At 63.2% G+C, this 19,777-nt stretch overlaps 2 protein-coding genes and 1 long non-coding RNA gene across 6 annotated transcripts in view; 2 read left to right on the top strand and 1 right to left on the bottom strand.

The window, feature by feature from the left end:
• Positions 1 to 649: 649 nt before the first annotated feature.
• On the top strand, positions 650 to 10,090 carry TRABD (TraB domain containing). 2 transcript variants are annotated; one of them, XM_070046558.1, is made up of 10 exons: positions 650 to 743; positions 5,701 to 5,768; positions 6,146 to 6,224; positions 6,631 to 6,797; positions 6,992 to 7,132; positions 7,683 to 7,793; positions 7,889 to 8,028; positions 8,272 to 8,444; positions 8,529 to 8,640; positions 8,762 to 10,090. In XM_070046558.1, exons 2-10 carry the CDS (start codon positions 5,736 to 5,738, stop codon positions 8,937 to 8,939), a joined length of 1,134 nt encoding a protein of 377 aa, XP_069902659.1. In that variant the 5' UTR covers positions 650 to 743; positions 5,701 to 5,735; the 3' UTR covers positions 8,940 to 10,090. The 2 variants fall into 2 exon arrangements, with proteins under 2 accessions (XP_069902659.1, XP_030711419.1); XM_030855559.3 differs by lacking the exon at positions 650 to 743 and having other exon boundaries at positions 1,047 to 5,768.
• Positions 4,616 to 15,154, bottom strand: LOC132598048 (uncharacterized). 2 transcript variants are annotated; one of them, XR_011377794.1, is made up of 3 exons: positions 15,031 to 15,154; positions 8,396 to 14,404; positions 4,616 to 8,308 (listed from the first exon to the last, which is right to left on the bottom strand). It is a non-coding gene; the product is annotated as an uncharacterized lncRNA (long non-coding RNA). The 2 variants fall into 2 exon arrangements; XR_009565649.1 differs by having other exon boundaries at positions 4,616 to 8,305.
• SELENOO (selenoprotein O) overlaps positions 14,542 to 19,777 on the top strand; it is a 19,567-nt gene continuing 14,331 nt past the window's right edge. Inside the window, exon 1 of one of the 2 annotated variants that reach the window (XM_030855517.2) lies at positions 14,542 to 15,107. In XM_030855517.2, the coding sequence (XP_030711377.2) occupies positions 14,542 to 15,107 (566 nt within the window). The remainder of the gene's footprint in view (positions 15,108 to 19,777) is intronic. The other variant, XM_030855518.3, reaches the window with a different exon arrangement.

Raw genomic sequence — 19,777 nt, 5'->3', positions numbered from 1 at the left:
TTCCTGGAACCTGAGGGGAAGCCCGGCGCCCAGCTCGGACCGCTGGTGGGCCGGCCCGGCAGGCCCAGACCAGGCCCGGGCCAGACGGGGCTATCCCTCACCCCGGGGCCCCGCCCTCACCCTGTGCCCCCCCCTCCCCTCCAGCCGTCCCACCGCCCCCGCCCGCGCCTCCCCGGACCCCAGCCGCCAGGCCGAGGGGTGGCCCAGGTGCTCACATGGGTGCAATCCACGACCCGAACTCTCTGCTCCTCGCGTTGCACTATCGCTGACCCCTTCGGGCGGGATTGACGGTTCTGTATCATAGCAGGCCATATGAACGTCAACCCCCTTTTACTGAGCGGGAGATGCGGCCAGAGAACTTTGGAGCGCTTCGCAACGCCGCCCCAGTCGGGTGGCAAGCCTGGGACTCGAACCCGGGTTCTTAGACGCCGCTTGAGTCCTCGAATCCCGACGCTGGAGGCGGGGAGGGGAGGGGCGGGGCTTTCTCGCGCGCGGCCTTCTGGGAAGTGAAGTCCGCGGCTGCTCGCGCGCGGCCCCCTGGGAACTGTAGTCCACGGGCTCCGGACAGGCTCGCTGCAAGGGCGGGCCGAAGGCGGGCGGAACTACACTTCCCGGCATGCCGCGCTCCGCCCGGCCCTCCGGCCCCGGCCCGTCCGGCCGGCCCGCCCCGCGGCCGCGGTCCGCCCCGTCTGGTGGAGCGACGAGCCGCATGGAGGCCGGCTGAGGAGCGCCGCCCCGCCTTGGTACGCCGCGCGGCACGGGCCTGGGGCGGGGGGCGGCGCGCGGGGGCCCCGGCGGGTCGAGGTCAGCCCGCGGACCAGGTCGGATGCTGCCCCGCATCGGACCGGGCCCAGCCAGCTCCCAAGCGTGAGGTCTTGGGCCGGAAGGATCAGCCCCGACCTCCGAGGAGTGCGCGCGGGGCCGGAGTCGACCGCGAGGGTCGCGAGGGTTCGAGGGCTCGGATGGTGCAGGCCGGAGGCGGGGCCGGGGGGCGGGGCCCGGAGTCGGGGGTCGGGGCCGGGGGCGGGGTCGGCCGGAGTCGGGGGCGGGGGCCCGGCGTGAGGGGCAGGGTCCCCTCCTCCCCAGACGGCGGCGGCAGGGTCTCAGTGGAGACCCTGGGTCCTTCTGCGTGCCGGAGGCCTCTGCCCTTCAAGCCGAGCAAGCAGAGCTGCCATATGGGCAAAGGAGACCAAACTTCCGAGGCCTTGTAGGTCTTTACTTACCTTGTTTCTGTGAAGAGCTATATTGCTACATAACTTACATGCCACAAAGCCCCAGAGTTCACGTATGCGTCTTTGTGAAAACTGTCCCGAGAAAGGAAAGCAAAGCGCACCCTTCAGCGAGGAGCTCGCTCAGAAGTCCTCGGCTGACTTTAGGCGTCAGGGCAGCCTCATCAGGAGATTGATGGTTTCCAGGCTGAATACTCCTGGCTTTCGGGGTCCCCTGGAGAGGAAGATGTCCGGGCCACCAGCTCGGCGCGCTCCTGTGCAGGCTCCACTCTCCCTGGGCCTCTCCCTTTTGCCGCTGTTGCCCCCCTTGCGTGGCTGGGAGGGAGCCCTGACCTTGGGGCCACTGGTCAGCCTTACAGGATGGCGGTGATGTTGCAGCCAGGAGAGGGCCTGGCACGGTGGGCGGGCAGGCCCCTACACAGCACCCTGCAGTGGAGGTCAGTGTGGGGACCCAGCACTGGGTAGAGTCCGGGTTCCAAGAGGGTTGCCGGGTGTGGTAGGCCTCCGGCTCAGGTGTGAGTTGGCATGTGCCCTCTGCCCCCATCCTGCCCTCAGCCACACCTCCATAAAGCAGAGCCTGCCAGACCCAGGAGGGTCTCCGGTGGCCAAGGTGCCCAGACTTCAGAAGTGGGGATGGATGTAGGGGGTCAGGGCTTTGGGCCACACCCTGCTGCCTCCCAGGTCTCCAGCCCGCTAGTCTGTCCAGTTTGGAACCCTTGGCTTTGTGAGCAGGCCTAGTGGGTTGGTTGGGAGATGTTTTTTCTGGGAACTCCATCTGGTGCTGGTCAGCTCTTGGTCTGGGAGGCAGTTTCTGGCTTCCTAATTTTTAGAGGGGTGAACGAGAGAGCATGGCTGTCTCAGTCTGCTCTGCAATCATGACAACATACCACTGAAGGGGGCTTAACGGTTTTCTCACAGTTCTGGAGACGGAAAAGTCAAGATCAAGGTGCTGGCTGATTTGGTAGCTGGTGAGGGGTCTTTCTTCCTGGTCTCCAGACAGCTGCCTTCTCACTGTATCCTCACCGGGCAGCTCTCCCGGGTCTCTTCCCAGGAAGGCTCTGATCCCATCCTGGGGCACAGCCTCATGACCTCACCCAACCCTCACCATCTCTCAAAGTCCCCGCCTCCCAATTTCACCCCCACTGGGGTTAGGGCTTCAAACTATGAGGGGACACAATTCAGTCCATAGCCGTCCCTGGAAGGGGACAGCTGCCTGGACCGGGCAGGCGGGAGCCCGTGGCCTGCCACGCAGCCTGCACTGTCCGGTGTCCTCAAGTCTGTCCTGCCAGGGGCACCCAGCAAACCGTTTCCTACGCTAACACCCCATCCAACAAGAGCACCTTGACACGTTCCCTGGGGGTCCCTAATGCAAGTGGGGCTCTCCCTGCCCTGTGAGCAGGTGCATTCTCTGGTGAACCCGACAAGATAGGTCCTCACGGGGGTCAGGGATTCCCTCGGATTTGGAGTTCGTTTTCCTAGAAGCGCGTGGGTGGCGCTGTCATCTGCGTGGAGCCAGATAAGGGTGGGGTCCCTCTCTGTGGACGAGTCTCCTGAAACCAAGTGGCTGGTTCTCTTCATGCCCCAGCAGAGGGAAGCTGAGGTGACATCTCAGTGTGGCACGCTTCGTGCTGCTCGTGGGTGGCTGGGTGGCTGTTCTAACCACCTCGGCCCTAAAGGCAGGAGCTAAGAGCCTGGCGGGTTGGAACGACTTGCCCAAGGCCGTGCCGCGCCAAGCAGCAGCCTGAGATCTGGCCAACCCTGTGGCCGTCCCCCGCGGGACAGGTGCTGGCAGCCGCCTAGAGGGTTGGCCTCTGGTGGCCAGGCTCAGGAGGCCTTTCCCGCCACTGAGCCTGATGCCTCCCCAGGCGGTGCTCCGTGGACAGTCCGGCTCAGCAGTGACGCCTCTTGGGGGGGGTGAGCACCGGAATCGGGCAGAAGGGTCTCCTTTGTGCCAGGCTCCCCAGGGTCTCAGCGTTGGTGGCCGCGGCGTGGCCAGGTTGCTGGGCGGAAGCCTGGTTCCGGGCTCCCTGGGGCTGTGCTGGCTGGTGGGAGCTGGGCGCTGGAGACTGGCTTTAGGAGCGGGCACGTCGATCTCCCCGCGAGGTGTTAGCCTGGGGTCACTGGTCGCTGCAGCCTGTGGTGGTGTGATGAGCAGCCAGGACCCGTCGTCCAGAGATTTTGTGGCCAGAAACACAGCCTGCGGGTGTGGGAGATGGAGGCCGGGCCCGGGGTTCTATGGCGTTGGGCCCTTTGCTCCCCTCCCGTAAATATTTAGAGAGGCTCGGATCCCAGCCGTAAATATTTGAAAATGCATCATGGTGAGCGGGGCTGCCTAGGGGTGGAGGGATTGATGACCCACTGAACTTACTGATACATCCTACAAGGGTAGCAGCAGGGGCCCTGGCGGAGGTTGCAGGAAACCAGGATATTGGGAAGTGTGTGCATGTGATAACATCAGAGACGCTTCTCAGAATCACAGGCTCTTGGCCCTGAAGGGGCCTCGGTGGCCTTCCTGCCTGACCCCTCCCAGGCCAGGCACCCATCCCAGCGAGCTCGAGGGGACCTGGGTCCTGGTGCTGCGGTTGGTGGCCCAGCCATCTCGGGGCTCGAGGCTCGTCTGCCCCCTGGGGACAGAGTGAGTCTGGCCTGGCCTGGCCAGGCCAAGTGCAGGGAGGGCAAGGGCAGGGCCGACCCAGACCTGTGACCCCCACCCCTGTGGGAGGGAGGCTGAGGCCTCGGTGGCCCTCCTCTTACCGCCTGTCACGCAGGCTTCCCAGGGCAGCACTGGACGCTCCCTTGAGAAGTTTCTCTAGTACTTTGGCAGCCCTGTGTGAAGCGGACCGGGGGGATGCTCTCCTGGGCTCGGGAACCTGAGAGGCAGGCGGGCCCCAGCCCGGCAGCACACACAGCTTCCTGTTTCTATTTCGGTCGGTGCCTTGCATCAGTGGAGCGCCTTCGTCTGTGAAGTGGGAAGGAGGCGGCCCTGGGAGTGGTGAGGCCGGGTGAGCCGCCGCCCCTGGGGACCGGGCGCCCCCGTGCTGCGGCTCCTTCCCCGATGGCGGGGCGCCCGGGGGCCCAGGCCGGGCTCAGACCCCAGAGCCGGCTCCCCTGCCCCGTGCGGAGGCCCACGGCTCTGCCTGCCGCCCTTCTCCGCTGGCAGGCCTGCCCCCTTCTGATCCTGAGCCAGTTTCTCTTCCAGACCCTTCCCCCAACCTCATTTCTTCCAGAAAGCACAGCCGTCCTCGTCCTCAGGATGGGCTGCCCCTGCGCTGAGCCACCTGCCCGAGCCTGTCCTGCCGGCCGCAGGCGAGGAAGCGGAGCTCCAAGCAGGCTGGGAACAGAGCCCGGGTTAGGGCTGGGCTCAGGGTCACGGGTACGAGGGGGAAGGAACTTGACCTAGCGTCGTGTTTATTTATTATTTGTTTTTTCTCTTTGTTGTGAAAGTGCAACAGTGAAACTGACAGGCGCCCCGGGGGTGTCCCACTGCCCGCATGGGGCCTCCCGGCATGTCCCGTCGGTTCACGTGTGACAGACACGGACTCTAAAAACCCACGATACGGCGCCCACGACTGAAACCAAATTAGACTCGTTCCTCACGGGACGGCCTCCAGTCATCTGTCAGGTTCTCCCGCGGGTGCCAAGCCCCCTGTCCTTTGGCGGCCAGACCCCGGCTCTAAACTCAGAGCTGGAACCGGAGGCTCTGTCAGACTCTGGTTTGAGTTTCCGGCAGGACCTTGGGAGGTTCGGGTGAAGTCCGTGTGGCGGATGTCCAGGACACCGTGTCCCGGGCCCAGCGGGGATCTTCCCTCTGCTGAGAACAGCCTTGCTGGGCTCCTGCACCCCGTCTCCCCTCCGGAAGGGACAGCACAAGCGGCTCCCACGTGACCTCGGGGGCTCGGCTCCTAGCTCAGCTTCTTCGAGTTTGTGCCTCTTTTCTCCAACCAGAAGAAGTCTCGGTTCTCAGTGACGACGGCACACCTGTGCTGTTCGCCATCCCTCCCCCTGCCCCTCCTGAGTCTGTGCCGACGCCTGTGTGATGCTGCTGGTAACACGTATTATCGCCACATGTGGCTCCTGAAAGCGGGGCTGCAGCCGCACCGCCTTCCGCGCCACCCAGCACACAGGTTCACTTCTGCCGCCTGGTTTTGTGTTTTTAGGGAATTTTATAAATTGTGTTGTATTCCAAAGTCAAACAGGAGGCCCCCAGGTCTGGCCGGCTGCCCCCGGGGGTAACCCCCTGCTGGGCGAGCGGGGGGCCGGGCGGCACGTCCTGCTCTCGGGCGACTCAGGCTCGCCGCCCGGGTGTCCCCAGCCTGCTCTCAGCCCCGCACCGCAGATCCCGAGATCACCTGTGCCCAGGGCCGAGGTCCTGCCCACGGATCATTCCCGATGGACGCAGCACCACGGGGCACTGACCCCCGTGCCCGGCCCCGGGGCTCCAGGTGAGGACGCAGCTCCTGTGTTTCCTCAGGCTTCACTCGTCGGTGCCGGGAGCCACCGCCCGCCATGGAGGGGCAGGACGAACAGCCCCTTCGCGAGGTCAGAGCCCTGGGCTGGGGGGCCGGGGAGCGAGGGCGGGGGCGGGGGCCGGGGCGGCCCCGCGGAGAGTGGGGCTCCCCCCGTGAGGCTCCCTGGGGTCCCTCTGGCCTCTGTGCAGAGAAGCCCCTCACTGGTCTTCCTGGGATGTTGCTAGTCAGCTGAGGGCCCGGGGCAGGGCGCCCTGAGGGCGGGCCGCATGTGAGGGGATCGTCTGGGGGGACACAGCCACAGGGCGCCCTGAGGGCGGGCCGCCTGTGAGGGGATCGTCTGGGGGACACAGCCGGCAGGCTCTGGGGCTTGGTGGGGCAGCCGCACGAGTCCCGGCAGGCCCCGGAGAGGCGAGCACCGCCGCTCGAACGCTCCCCTTCCCTCCGCAGGCCAGCACAGAGCCCATCGTGACTTCAGGGGGTTCGGAGGTGGTGCCCAGGGTGCTCCCCGGAGAGCCCCAGAACCTGTGTGCGTGCTCCCTGGGTCACCGTGCCGGGCGGGAGGGGCTTGGGCTGGGTGATCTCCAGAGCCTGTGGTGGTGGACCACAGGGCCCCGGCCCACCCTTGGGGGGTGGCGGGGGGGGGTTCTTGAGTGCGAGCAGGGCTGTGGCAGGAGCCCCCTCCTCAGGTGTGGAGGCCGGGTGCCCTGCACAGCCCCACCCCGTCCTGGGCCCCTCGGCGGCCTGGGGGCTCCCCTTGGCGTGGGGCCTGGCCGCACGTCCTGGTGAGCAAGTACCAGTGGCTCGAGGCCCGGAGAGGCCCCCACGTGCGTCCGCGTTCCGCGGGGCAGCACGCACCCCCGTCCCTGCGCCCCGGAGGCCCAGGCTGCCCGTGTGGGAGGATGGCCCCAAGCCGGGCCTTGCTGTCCCTGCAGCCGACGTGGACGCTTTCCACCTGCTCCTGGAGATGAAGCTGAAGAGGCGGCAAGAGCGGCCCAACCTGCCGCGCACGGTGACTGAGCTGGTGGCCGAGGATGGGAGCCGCGTGTACGTGGTGGGCACGGCCCACTTCAGCGACGACAGCAAGAAGGACGTGGCGAAGGTGAGGCCCGTGAGCCGCCACTGCTGCTGCGGCAGGACACGCAGACCCGGGCCGTCCCTCCCGCCGTAGTTACTTCCGGCACCGAGCTATCTCCACGGCGGCTGAGCGGCGGTGGGGTCGACCTGGGGGTGGGCCTCCGGGTCCGGCGTGGCTCTGCCCATGGGGCCCGCGGTGAGCTGGCATGTCCGTCGCAGACCATCCGGGAGGTGCAGCCCGACGTGGTGGTGGTCGAGCTGTGCCAGTACCGCGTGTCCATGCTGAAGATGGACGAGCGCACACTGCTGCGTGAGGCCAAGGAGATCAGCCTGGAGAAGCTGCAGCAGGCCGTCAGGCAGGTGCGCGTGCCCGCCCCGTGGGGACCCTGGCCCGAGGGACAGTGAGGAGAGGCGGCTGAGGCCCCAACCCCAAGGCAGGAGCTGGTCAGGGACCCTGAGGGCCCCGGAGTGTGCTGGCAGGTCACCAGGGGCGGGGGTGGGGCCTCAGCTTGTCATGTGGCCCAGAGCTGCGACCCCACTGTGCCTCACGCAGGGGCTCTGGACCCAGAACCCAAGTCCACTCACACTGACAGGTGCCCCAAGGGGGATGTGGGCAGAGGAGCTGGGGGTCTGGCCTGGAGGGGTGAGGGGGGAAAGGGGGCACCCGTGGGGCAGAGGCCAGGCAGCCGGTCTGAGACTGCATGGCCTGCGGTGGGCCTGCTCTGGGAAGGTCGTCTGAAGGGCCGGGAGGGGCCTCTGAGCGTGCACCGTGGGTGAGGCGCCCACCATGAGGCCCTGCTGGACGTCAGCGTGGCCCTCGCTCCTCCCCAGAGCACAGGGCAGGCCTCCCGCAGGGCCGCAGGCACATCACGCTCTGCCGCACGCCGGCTGACCGGGCCTCTCCCTGCAGAACGGGGTCATGTCGGGACTCATGCAGATGCTGCTGCTGAAGGTGTCCGCCCACATCACTGAGCAGCTGGGCATGGCCCCTGGCGGCGAGTTCAGGGAGGCTTTCAAGGAGGTGGGCCCGGGCCCGGCCGGGGGGCAGAGGGGGCTCGGCGCTTGGGAGCTGCCCGGGGCCTGAGGCTCCCCCGCCAACACCCAGCCTCTGCCCAGGCCAGCAAGGTGCCTTTCTGCAAGTTCCACCTGGGCGACCGGCCTATCCCCGTCACCTTCAAGAGGGCCATCGCCGCCCTCTCTTTCTGGCAGAAGATCAAGCTGGCCTGGGGCCTGTGTTTCCTGTCGGACCCTATCAGGTAGGGCCCCTCGGCCTCCCGGCCCGGGAATGGTGACCAGTGGCCTGAGATACCCACAGAGCACTTGGTCCACCCTGGCCTGGCCCAGACCGCCACACGGCAAACGCCTCTCATTCTCGGGTGGAGCCTCCTCTCAAAGGGCCTCCCCAGCCCTTCCTCCTGCCAGGATCCCAGACAGAAGGTGCGAGGTCCCCGCCCTGGGTCAGCCGTCCCTCGGGCTGGCAGCACGCCCTTCTCCCCCAGCAAGGATGACGTGGAGCGGTGCAAGCAGAAGGACCTGCTGGAGCAGATGATGGCCGAGATGATCGGCGAGTTCCCCGACCTGCACCGCACCATCGTGTCTGAGCGGGACATCTATCTGACCTACATGCTGAGGCAGGCGGCCCGGCGCCTGGAGCTGCCCCGTGCCTCTGACGGTGAGGACGGGCTGCGGGGTAGTCGCTGGGGACCCGCCAGGGCCAGTCGGGTGGGCAGTGCTGATGCGTCTCTCCCCCCTGCAGCCGAGCCCAGGAAGTGCGTCCCCTCCGTGGTGGTGGGCGTCGTGGGCATGGGCCACGTCCCCGGCATCGAGAAGAACTGGACCACCGACCTCAACATCCAGGAGATAATGACGTGAGTGCCGCCCACCCAGCCCTCCGTCTCCGTCCCGCCCCACCCCACCCACGTGGAGCCGGGCTGGGGGCTGGGGGATTGTGCGTCCCCAGCCAGGCCCAGCCCGCCCTCCCTTCCCCAGCGTCCCCCCGCCGTCCGTCTGTGGCAGAGTGTCCTGGCTGGCCGCGAAGGCCGCCTTCCTGGGCCTCCTGGGCTACGGCCTGTACTGGATGGGGCGCCGTGCCAGCAGCCTGGTCTTGTCACTGCCTGCCGCCCAGTACTGCCTGCAGAGGGCCTCCGAGGCCTGGCCGCACAAGTAGGAAGGACAGAGGGAGCCACCACGTCCGTCCAGGGGGCTGCCCGCGGCTGCTCCTGTGACACGGCCGAGGGGCACGGGGGGCCGGCCCCCTGAGGAGCTCCTGGGTGCCACCCCCCATGGGGGTCCGGCCTAGCCTCACCTGCCCTCTCCCAACCCGCCCAAATAAAGAATTATTTCACTGTCTGAGCTCGGGCTTCCCAGCAGCCCCCCTCCACCCCCTCCCTGCGGCCGCTGGGAAGTTCACCGGCCCGGGATGAGCTGGCGGGGGAGGGGTGAGGTGCGGTGGGCCGCAGCCGGCCAGCCCCTACCTCACTGTGCCTTCTCTCCGCGTCGCAGGCGGCGCCTCGCGGGGGTGCCGGGCCAGCACGCGGGGAAGGGCAGCTTGGCCCGTGCAGCCCTTCGCGTGGCTCCTTGGCGGCCCCGGGTGAGCGCCAGCAACGGCTGTGCCTACAGAGGTTGTGCGTTTCTGGCTTTTAAAAGTGTCTGAAACTTTTCTACTCAGGTATTTTTAACTTAAACCGAAGCAAATGTCAGGAAATACTAGCCTTAAATCTGGTTGGGACAAAGAGAACACCTTTCTCTTGGGGTCTCGGTCCCAGGAAGACAGGGGTGTGGCAAGGGTCAGTTTCGGCCATGGGCAGCCAGGCTGGCCTCCAACCGCTGCCCGTCCAGCTGCCCCCGTGGTCTACCTCCAGCCGTGGGGGCTGCAGGGCCGCCGCCCTCTCGGGGTGGAGCCTGCCTGGCCCACAGGCGGTTGAACCTGCTTCCTGTGCAGCTAGTGGTGGGACCTGGGGGTCACCCCGACCCTCAGTGGATGGCTGGCAGCGACCCACCAGGGCCGCCAGTTTGCACAGGAACCGCGTTGGGTGCAGCTGGGCCCAAGGTCGAGCTGGCCCCATACAGCACTTGACCCCGGTCATTACCTGTTTGCGTCGTGTCCTGGTCACCTGTTTTCGACGTAGCATCTGTGCATCCCGTCAGGGGCCCAGGGCCACGTTTGGTTGTGTCTGTGTTGACTCAGTGTCTAAATCAGGTGAAAGCCATGGCCACAATTTGGCCCAAGGAGCCTTGGGCTGGGCCATGTCCTTGTCATTCACACGCTCGTGTACACGTCCCTTAGAGACTGAAATAAAATCTAATTTTGGAAGCCTGCTTTGTGAAATGTGCGGGAATGGGACTCAAGTGACAGGGAGGGTGGGGAAGGGCATCAGGATGTTGGTGGTACCCACCCATCCCTTGTGGACCCCTGCCCTCCCTTCTAGTCCGCACCCTGGGGCTCCCCTCCCTGCCCAGCCCCACACCCTGGCATGCCGGAGGGGAGGAGGTGGGAGCGAGCCCAGCACCTTGAACAAAACTCAGTGGGGACCGGCGGCTCACATCGCCCAGAAAGGCGACGACAGTGGGCATGGAGAGGCGTGTGGGCCGCCCCGGGGGCGCGGCAGGAGGCGGCGGGGTGGCGCTTCTCCACGTGTTTGCCCCCCAGGAAGCATGGCCGCCTGCCCTGCGCTGGGTCTCGGGGCTCTTCTGTGCCTCTCTGCCCTGGGCCAGCTCTGAGGCACATCGTCAAAGGCTGGTAGGAGTGGGTGGTGGGCCCATGGTGGGCCAGGGGCTCCAGGGGCTACTGAGCTTCCCTCTGCCCGGGGTCTTCTCTCCACAGGTCCAGGCGGTCCTGCTGGGACCCCAGGGTCTGGCCGGGTGTGGGGGAGTGGAAGGGGCCCAGTGCGTAATGGCTGGGTGGCCTCGGAGCTGTCACCCACAGGTCTGCACCCTGCAGGCTTCTCACTCCCCTGAGGACCCACCTGGGTGCCTGCCCTAAACAGCCTGGGGGAGGGGCAGGCAAGGACCAGGCCCCCTCCAGGCTGGTGTTAGGGGGGCCAGCTGGGCCGAGCGAGGGAGGCGGGGAAGCCAAGGCAGACCCTCCTAGGGCAGCAGGTGAAGGCCATGTTGGACCCACAGGGAGAGGTGGGTCCAGGGGCGACAGGAGGAATCGAGGGTCTGACGGAGGGCTGGGGGCCGGCAAGTGCTAGGAGCCTGAAGGCCAGCGGCTTCCAGAAGGGAAGAGGCCTGAGGCAGGTGTGGCCCAAGGCGAGAGGACAGTGGCTGCGCGTCTGCCAGGACCAAGGTTGTAAGTCACCTGCTGGACTGTCCACGGGCCCTTCTCGGGCTCTGGGTCTGGTCACCCAGACAACTCTGACCCCTCCTGGCCCAAGTCTTCCCCAGGGAGAGGCTGCTCTCAGATCTGGGTGGAGAACCAGAGGGCCCCAGAGGTGTGTATGCCAGCCAGCCAGAGGAGCCAGTGCCCCGTCCAGGAGAGCAGCCTGCAGTTCGTGTATCACTTTGGCAAAAACAGATGTTACCGTGGGCTGTTGGGAGGGAAGGGCGGGGCCAGGCCAGAGGCCATCCTCAGACACCTGCACCTGGAACAGAGATGCTCTCTGGGCGCTGGCTACAGTCAGGAAAGGAGAAGAGAAGTCTACTTCCAAGGGAACAAAGATGGCCAGGATACAAGTTAAGTATAAAATAACATCCATTAAATTGAAGCCGTCAGCCTGAGGCCTGGGGAGTTACTGTGAGTCTTCACCCTATTTCTGAGAATGTTAGTGATTCCAATGCAAGTTTGTATTACACTGACAAACAGAAAAACAACAAGGTTTCATTTCTCAAACATATAAAGAGTGCTTAGGGGAGAGCGGACATCCCTCCCGCCTGGACCGTGGAGGGGCAGGCCCCTCCGACCCACCCAGGCCCAGCCAGCACGGGAGGCGCTGACGTCCTCGCCCCACCCCAGGTTCTGTGACAAGCGTGCAGACAGTGGTTGGACGGTGATTCAGAGTTGAGACGGGCGGGGAGAGGCTGCTGGAATTTGAGAGGTGCCGGCAGGAGTACAAAGAGGGCTTTGGAGACTGGGGAGGTAGGAAGGCCGTGCAGCCAGGGCCCCGGGGCCTTGTTGAGAACACAGGGCAGGCCTGAGCCTGGGTGACCACTGGCCGGGGCTGGAACACATCTTGGGCCTGACCTCCCAGCCCGGCCTGCACAGCGAGCTGACGGTGGATCTGCGGGACGTGGGCAACCACTCGCTGCGGGCCCGCTATGACAGCTTCCGCGTGGACCAGGGAGACCGGTTTTATTGGCTCTACCTCTCGGCCTGTACTCAGGGCCGCAGGTGAGTGCCTGGGAGGGCTGGGGGCTTTCGTACCACCCCCCTGCCCACAAGCATCGTGGTGTGCTGACATGCTTCCCGGGCTAGGGGCTGGGAAGAAGGTTGGGACCCCAGAGTCCCCAACTTCTCAGCCTACTTCTGCCAGCCTCAGCTCTCTGGGAAAGGATGTTCCTCCCGGACCACCTGCCGGGGGGCCCAGATGGCCAGGATCCAGGACGGGGGTGCAGCTGAAGGGCTGCAGTGCCACGGCCCACACCGTACAGGGTACACGTTCCAGGGCTCCGGCGGTGTCCACAACCAGGAGGGCTGTGGCTTCAGCACGCTGCACCACACGCCCCATGGCTGAACGCCCTGCGCCGATGGCCCACATCTCTGCCAGCTGCAGCCGCGAGCCCTCACGCGCCAGCTGGTGGTACAGCGATGGTGACCAGGCCAACCTCAACACACCGAGGCCGGAGCGCACCGGGGCCGACTCAGGCATGCGCTGGACGACCGTGGACCGGCCCTGCGCTCTAGCGGGCTGCGCACTCGCACTGCCACCCCCAGGGCCTAGGCCTGCCCTGCAAGGATGGCGCAGCCTGGCTGTCAGCTGAGTCTTCTTTGCAGGGAGGGGCCAGGAAGGGGCCAAGCTCAGCTCCCACGCATCAGGGCCACGTGGACCCTGTGCTCCAGCGGCACCTGCAGGTACCGGATGGGCCTAGGGAGGTCCACGAGGCCATGCAGCCCAAGAGTGAGGCAGAGGCAAGGTTGCCAGGGCTGGGAGGGCCACTGACCCTCCCACACTGACCTGCAGAACCACTGGAACCCACCAGATGTTCCCTCTGCTGTGAGCTCAGGCAGGGCAGGCAGTAGGGCACAGAGCCCGGCACTCACAGGCCCTCAAACACCCAGTCCCACCAGATTCCAGAGTAGGGGTAGGACAGTGGGGTGAGGCGGCCAGGAGATGGGGCAGGAGGGCCTGGGCCTGGGGAAGAGGGGAGTCTCAGGTCAGGTCTCCCAGGTAGCTAGGAAGAAGGCTGGGAACAGGGGACTCTGCCAGCAGGCCACGTGGGGAAGAGCCCAGGTGGGTCCAGGTGGAAGGGAAGCCGTCAGGCTGCAGGAGGGGGATCCAGGGTGCCAAGCACCTACCACGTTGTCCCCGTTGTCTGTGGGACCCCCCACCCCACACAGAAGGCAGTGTCATTGCTCACGTCGGGGAAGAGGACCCCGAGCTGGAGGGGGGTGAGGGCTTCCCCGAGGTCACAGAGCCGGCAGGGGCGGAGCTGGTTCACACAAGGTCTGGGGCGCCATGCTGGGGCCCCAGGGGGAGGTTCCGAGGCGTCTCCCTTAAGTTGGTGTGGAATCGGGGCAGCGGGAACAGAACAGCCCTAGCCACAGGCGGTCTCGGGTGTGACTCTGGGTCCAGGTGGGCAGGGGCTTGGGAACCCCTGCAAGGACCACCCGTGCCACGCAGGCATCAGTGGGGTCGCCTGGGGGGCCCTCCACAAGCCTCTTCTGAACGGAACCCCTGAGTCATTCTGCAACACTGACCGCAGCTCCTCACCTGGGGGCGGGCCCTTCAAGGCCAGGCTTGCCCTCCCCACCCTGCGCCCACCCTAGGCCTCCTGGGCATCTATGGGGGGTTTCTCTGGGCCAGGCTCTGTTCTGGGGGAACTGGTGCCCAGATCACCAAGGCTCCCACCCTTCCAGAGCGTGGGTGAGAAGAAAGACACACAGGAAACAGGAAAATAAGGGAATGAGCTAATTTCAGAGAGAAGTGCAAGGAAAAACACAGGAGGCAGGCAGGAGAGGTGGGCCTGGGATCCAGCCCGCGTGTGAGGAACCCTGCTTGGAGCAGGGAAAGAGCAGGAGCAAAGGCCCTGCACGAGGGAGTCGCCTGGCCCCAGGCTGGCAGGCTCTCAGCTTTGGCTTCGCCCTGGGGCTCTTCCTGGCCCAAAAATGTCCCCCAACTTTCGGACAGATCTGGACAAAGGTCCTCTTTCCCTCCTTCCCTGTGCGCAGTGGGCAAAGGACAATCCAGGGCCAAACCTCAGCAAAGCGTGGGGCCGGGTCTGACCTTGGCTTCACCGCGGAGTTGGGAGGCACCCCGGAGGTCCCATGGGGACGTCACTCGTCACGGCCACCGGCCCGGAGCGCTCAGCCCGGACTGGCCGGTGCCTCCGGGACGGACCGCCAGGGACCTGCCGTTGTGGCGCAGGGCAGTCATTCCGGACGGCCCAGTCTCCGCCGCACGCTCCAGCCATCAGCCGCAGCCCCGCGGACCGGGACCCGGACGGGCCGGGACCTCGCAGTCCCCGAGGCGAGACCTGGAGCAGAAGCAGATAGATGGCGTGACCAATCAGAGCCAGGCTTTCGCGGGCGCCGCCCCCGGCAATTGGGCGGTGGGGCGCGGGGCGGGGCTTCCGGTCGGGGCACAGGGGCTTCCGCCGCCGCGGCGCCTCGGATGGCCGCGCTCCGGCTAACGCTCGCGGCCTCGCTCGCGGCCTCCCGCGCCCGGCCGCCCCTCGCCCGCCGCCCGCCGCCAGCGCCCTGCTCCGCGTCGACCGGCGCCATGGAGCCTGAGCCCCGCTGGCTGGCGGGGCTGCGCTTCGACAACCGCGCCCTGCGCGCGCTGCCGGTGGAGACGCCGCCGTCTGGCCCCGAGGGCGCCCCGTCCGCGCCGCGGCCCGTGCCCGGCGCCTGCTTCAGTCGCGTGCGGCCCGCGCCCCTGCGGCAGCCGCGCGTCGTGGCGCTGTCGGAGCCCGCGCTGGCGCTGCTGGGCCTGGGCGCGCCGCCCGCCGACGCCGCCGCCCGCGAGGCTCGTGAGGCCGAGGCCGCGCTCTTTTTCAGCGGCAACGCGCTGCTGCCGGGCGCCGAGCCCGCCGCGCACTGCTATTGCGGCCACCAGTTCGGCCAGTTCGCCGGGCAGCTGGGCGACGGCGCCGCCATGTACCTGGGCGAGGTGTGCACGGCGGCCGGAGAGCGCTGGGAGCTGCAGCTCAAGGGCGCCGGGCCCACGCCCTTCTCCAGGTGTGTTTGCGCCCGTACCCGCGGAGCTGTCCTCCCCGGTGGGGCGGTTGGGGGGGAGATTAACTACGGAAAAGTGTGACGTGGGGACGTAGAACGTGGTGGGTAGCAGAGCCCGAGCCACAGGCCCTGAGGCCAGGACAGGAGGCGAGGGAGCAGGTTCTGTGGCTCGTGGCCGCCTCGGAGCGCCCGTCTGCCTGGAAGAGGGGGGGAGGGGAGGGTCCTGCCGCCCCTCAGGTCAGGCTGAGCGTCTGATCACACAGCGCTGGCAGCTGCCCATGCTCTGTTCTCATAAACTATCCAGAGAGTTCGGAGTCAGTTCTACGTGCAGCACGTTCATGTTTACCGCGTGCCCAGCCCTGCTGCTTGCTCTGCGCACTCGGCTTCCGGCTTCCTCTGAATGCTGAGCGGGCAGTCAGCTTCGCTCCCACACCCTTTAGCACTGCAGATGCCTACTGTGCAGCCGGTGCCCTGGACCGGGACAGATCCTCGGCCCAGTGGACCTTCTCCCAGGCCCGGGCTTCCAAGCACTTGGGGACCAGCCATGTTCTGACCCCGCAGTGAGGTGGGCAGTGTCAGATGCCCATCCAGGGGCTCATGGGCCAGGGCCGGGGTCCAGATGCCCACAGCCTGAGCCAGCAGGGCACCCTTCCCGCAGCTGTCATGCCTCTCCTGTACACACAGTGTTGATAGTCTTTGCTCCTTTTCACTAAAAAAGGTCATATATTTAGCCCATATTTGTTAAATGCTTATTGAATGGCTGAAAGAATCACACCTAACTTGGCGTTTTATGTTCCAAGAAATCCCGAGGGTGTGTCTCTGGTCTGGCCCCTCCCATGAGCTCTCCCCTACCCTCCCTTCAGAGACCGAACCGGGCCCCCACCTCTAGCAGCGCCACCTCAGATCCTCAGGATAGCTGGTGCTTCCACATCCCCCAGTCTTCAAACCTTGGTGTCTCTGAAGTGTCCTGAGTGAAGCCTGGCACCCACCCCACCCTCCTGGAACAGCCTGCTCAGAGCTGTCTGCACTTGTGGCCGGCAGAAGCATTTCTGCTCCTCGGGGTCGCGGTAAATGTTTATCGCCCTGGGGCCTTCACACTGTACGAGCATCTTTCAGCTTTATGTGTTCATTTTAATCATTTGTTTTTGCCATTTATAAAAAACATTTTTGTGAGAGTATAATCTGCTGTTGCAAGTTGCTTTTAATATTTGAAGACTTGAGCTGTCAGTGTTTCCAGACCTGAGGTCCTTTAAAAGAAAGAGGCTGTTTGACCCTTACCAGATGTGCACCCACCCACCACCCCCAGCATTTCCTGGGGTCCCCAGCCTCAACAAGGCTTGAGGCTAACATCTGAAGTGGTGTGAGTGGCTTGAGGCCAGCAGCTGCTCGAGTCCCCCCGGCGTGGGTTTTGGGGGGTGCGCAGGTGGCTTCTTGCTTCTGCCTCCCATGGGAGTTGGGATTTCAGGACGGCCTCTCCTGCCAGGTGCAGAAGAGCTTGCCCTCAGCTGGGTCCACCCCAGCACTTTGGCTGGGAACAGACGTGGGCGCCCAGGAGAAGGGACCATTGTCACGTGTCCATGCGGCTCTCTGGGGGCAGGGCCACCCTGAGGCCCTGCACCCTTGCTGTGTAATCATTATTCAGTTCTGCTTTCTGCTCTGGGCACTTTGCCCCAGGCAAGGAGATAGGCAGCTTGTTTTCTGGATCATTTTTATCAGATCCACAATTAGCTTGGACTGTACTGGCTTCCTGCTAAACAGGCTGGGGGCGGGTGTGGAGTGACATTTGAGGACGGATTACAGACTAGAAGGGGGTGAGTGGAGTGCAGCTGTGGACCGAGGGTCTCGTCAGCCACGGGCAGGCACAGTCACTCTGCAGACAGCCCCGGGGTGACTGTCAGGCCGGGTTTCTAGAGGTGTCACTCACACCCAGGCTCCCAGGTGAGGGCAAGGCAGGAGGCCTGCAGAGATCTCCACTGACCCCCGGCCTAGGCCGCAGCACCCCAGACTCACGCTGGGCCCGGCTCTGGCCTCTTCCCGGCAGAGGGCGTGGGCAGGCGTGCACCCTGGGCACCTTCACTCAGCCTCAGTGTCCTTCTGCAGGTGAGACGGAAGTGAGCCCAGTGTCTTCCCACCAGTTTTTGTTCTTTCCTAGAGAATTTTCCAAACTGTTTCAGGTGCCTTCCTGCCTGGGAGAGTGCTGGCACACTGCCATGCCCTGGGCCAGGCCAGGAAGCCAGGCCCGACCCTGAAGAGCAGAGATCCAAGCTCACTTTGTTGTTGTGTCTGTTTGCTGGGTGGAGGCTCTTGGAGGTCGAAGTGTCCAGCGCCCTTCATCTTACAAGGAGGGGCTGAGGACGCGGCTCATGCAGGCCAGCTGTTCTCGTGTGCTGCTACCACTTTCCTTCTTTAATTTTAAAAAATAATAAGAGTTTCCAGTCCAGCATGTAAGAAACTTTGGAAATCATCACTCCACTCTAACAAGTAAAAAGCTGAACAAACTGAAAAATCAACAAGTCTTCTTAGATCTGCAAGAAAAGTGAGGTCAGAGGGCAAATTGCTGCCCCACCCCCCAAATTGGAGAGACTGACGGGCAAATGCAAAGAATTACGAGTTACCAGAGCGGAAGTCTGCACAGATCCTTGCCCTGTAAGTGGTGAATTGCTGGAGGCTCAGTGTGTACGAGTCAGTTGAAAATTTCGGGGCCCAGTCGTAAGCGAGCCCCACACTCTGGTGAGTTTTACCTCCTGGAGCTCTCCTGTCTTCTCACAGTGAATATTGGTGGAAAATCCCTTTGTGCTTCTGGCAGGAGGGGGGAAAAGGAGGTCTGTGGAGTACACCAGAGCACTCTGTTCTGAACAAGGCTGCCCTTGGGGGAAGCTAATTAACCAGAGCCTGACCTGCTGGGGTGTTATCAGAGCCCCTCGGACCTGGGGAAGGGAAATGCCCAGCTCCAGCGCCCTCTGGCGGAGAGGAGACTGAAAAGCACATATGGAAGCTCTCAGTCCAGAGGCACAGGGTCCCTGAGAGTCTGAGGCCTCCACCTGACACCTGTAACCCACCTCTACATCACTGAAGGCCTGCTTACAGTAGTTCCTTTTACCCCATACATCATGCCTGGCTATCAAGAAAAAATTACAAAACATACTAAAAGGCAGAAAACACAGCTGGAAGAGACAAGGCCAGCATCAGAACTAGCCTCAGACATGGCAGAGATGTTGGAATTATCAGACCAACACAGTTCCAATTGTGTTGGAATTTAACACAATTATGATTAATATACTCAGGGCTCTAATGGATAAAGCAGGCAGCATTCAAGAATAGATGGGCAGGGGGCTTCCCTGGTGGTGCAGTGGTTAAGAATCTGCCTGCCAATGCAGGGGACACGGGTTCATGCCCTGGTCGGGGAAGATCCCACACGCCGCAGAGCATCTAAGCCAGTGCGCCACAACTACTGAACCTGTGCTCTAGAGCCCACGAGCCACAACTACTGAGCCTGCATGCCAGAACTACTGAGCCCATGCGCCTAAAGCCCGTGCTCTGCAACAAGAGAAGCCACTTCAATGAGAAGCCCGCACACAGCAACGAAGACCCAGTGCAGCCAAAAATAAATAAATTTATTTATTTTAAAAATAAAAATAAATAAAATGAGACTAGAGGAATTCCCTGGTGGTCCACTGGTTAAGGCTCAGGCCTTCACTGACAAGGGTCTGGATTTGGTCCCTGGTTGGGTACTAAGGTCCCTCAAGCCGCTCAGCATGGCCAAAAATAAATAAATAAAACCTTTAAAAAAAAAAAAGAATAGATGGGCAGGCAGAGCAACTAAGCCCATGCACCACAGCTACTGAGCCCATGCTCTAGAGCCCACAAGCCACAACTACTGAGCCCACGTGCTGCAACTAATGAAGCCCTCACGCCTAGAGCCTGTGCTCAACAACAAGAGAAGCCACCGCAATGAGAAGCCCAGGCGCCTCAACAAAGCCCACGCAAAGCAGCGAAGACCCAACAGAGCCAAAAATTAAATAAATAAATAAATGAAAACAGAAAAAGAATAGATGGGCAGTGTAAACAGAGAGATGGAAATTCTGAAAAAGATGAAAAGGAAATGCTAGAGATTTCTAGCAAAAACACTGTAACCAAAATGAAGAATGCCTCTGATGGACATGTTGCTAGACTGGACACAGATGAGGAAAGAATCTCTGAGCTTGAAGATATCTCATGAGAAACCTCCAAAGATAAAAAGCAAAAAAAGTTAAAAAAAATAAAGACTGAAAAAATCCAAACACCCACCAAGAATTGTCGGACAAATGCAAAAGAAGTAACACATGTGTAATAGGAATACCAGGAGAGAAAGAGAGAAGGAAACAGAAGAAATATTTGAAGAAATGACTGAGAATTTCCCCAAATTAATGTTAGACCCCAAACAGATCCAAGAAGCTCAGAGCACACGGAGCGGGATGAATGCCTCCCCCACCCCCACCAAAAGACAAAAACAAAAAAACTATACCTAGGCTCATAATTTTCAAAGTACAGAGAGGCAGAAATAAAGAAAAAAAGTGAAAGAAGCTAGAGGAAGGAAACACTTCACCTACAGAGGAGCAAAGATAAGAATTACATCTGACTTCTCAGAAGCCAGGGAAGCAAGAGGAAAGTGGACTGAAGTATCTAAAGTGATG

Source organism: Globicephala melas, chromosome 10 (assembly GCF_963455315.2).
Source record: "Globicephala melas chromosome 10, mGloMel1.2, whole genome shotgun sequence".
Taxonomy (NCBI): domain Eukaryota; kingdom Metazoa; phylum Chordata; class Mammalia; order Artiodactyla; family Delphinidae; genus Globicephala; species Globicephala melas.
The sequence above is the reverse complement of the archived record's forward strand: the minus strand, read 5'-3'. Positions and strand labels throughout refer to the sequence as shown.

What these genes read in the sequence shown, in the direction of transcription:
- TRABD (XM_070046558.1), top strand. Translation starts at nt 5,736, where the DNA reads ATGGAGGGGCAGGACGAACAGCCCCTTCGCGAG. An exon ending in TGCAGCAGGCCGTCAGGCAG is followed by an intron (nt 7,133 to 7,682) that starts GTGCGCGTGCCC and finishes CTCTCCCTGCAG; the next exon opens with AACGGGGTCATGTCGGGACT. An exon ending in GCTGCCCCGTGCCTCTGACG is followed by an intron (nt 8,445 to 8,528) that starts GTGAGGACGGGC and finishes TCCCCCCTGCAG; the next exon opens with CCGAGCCCAGGAAGTGCGTC.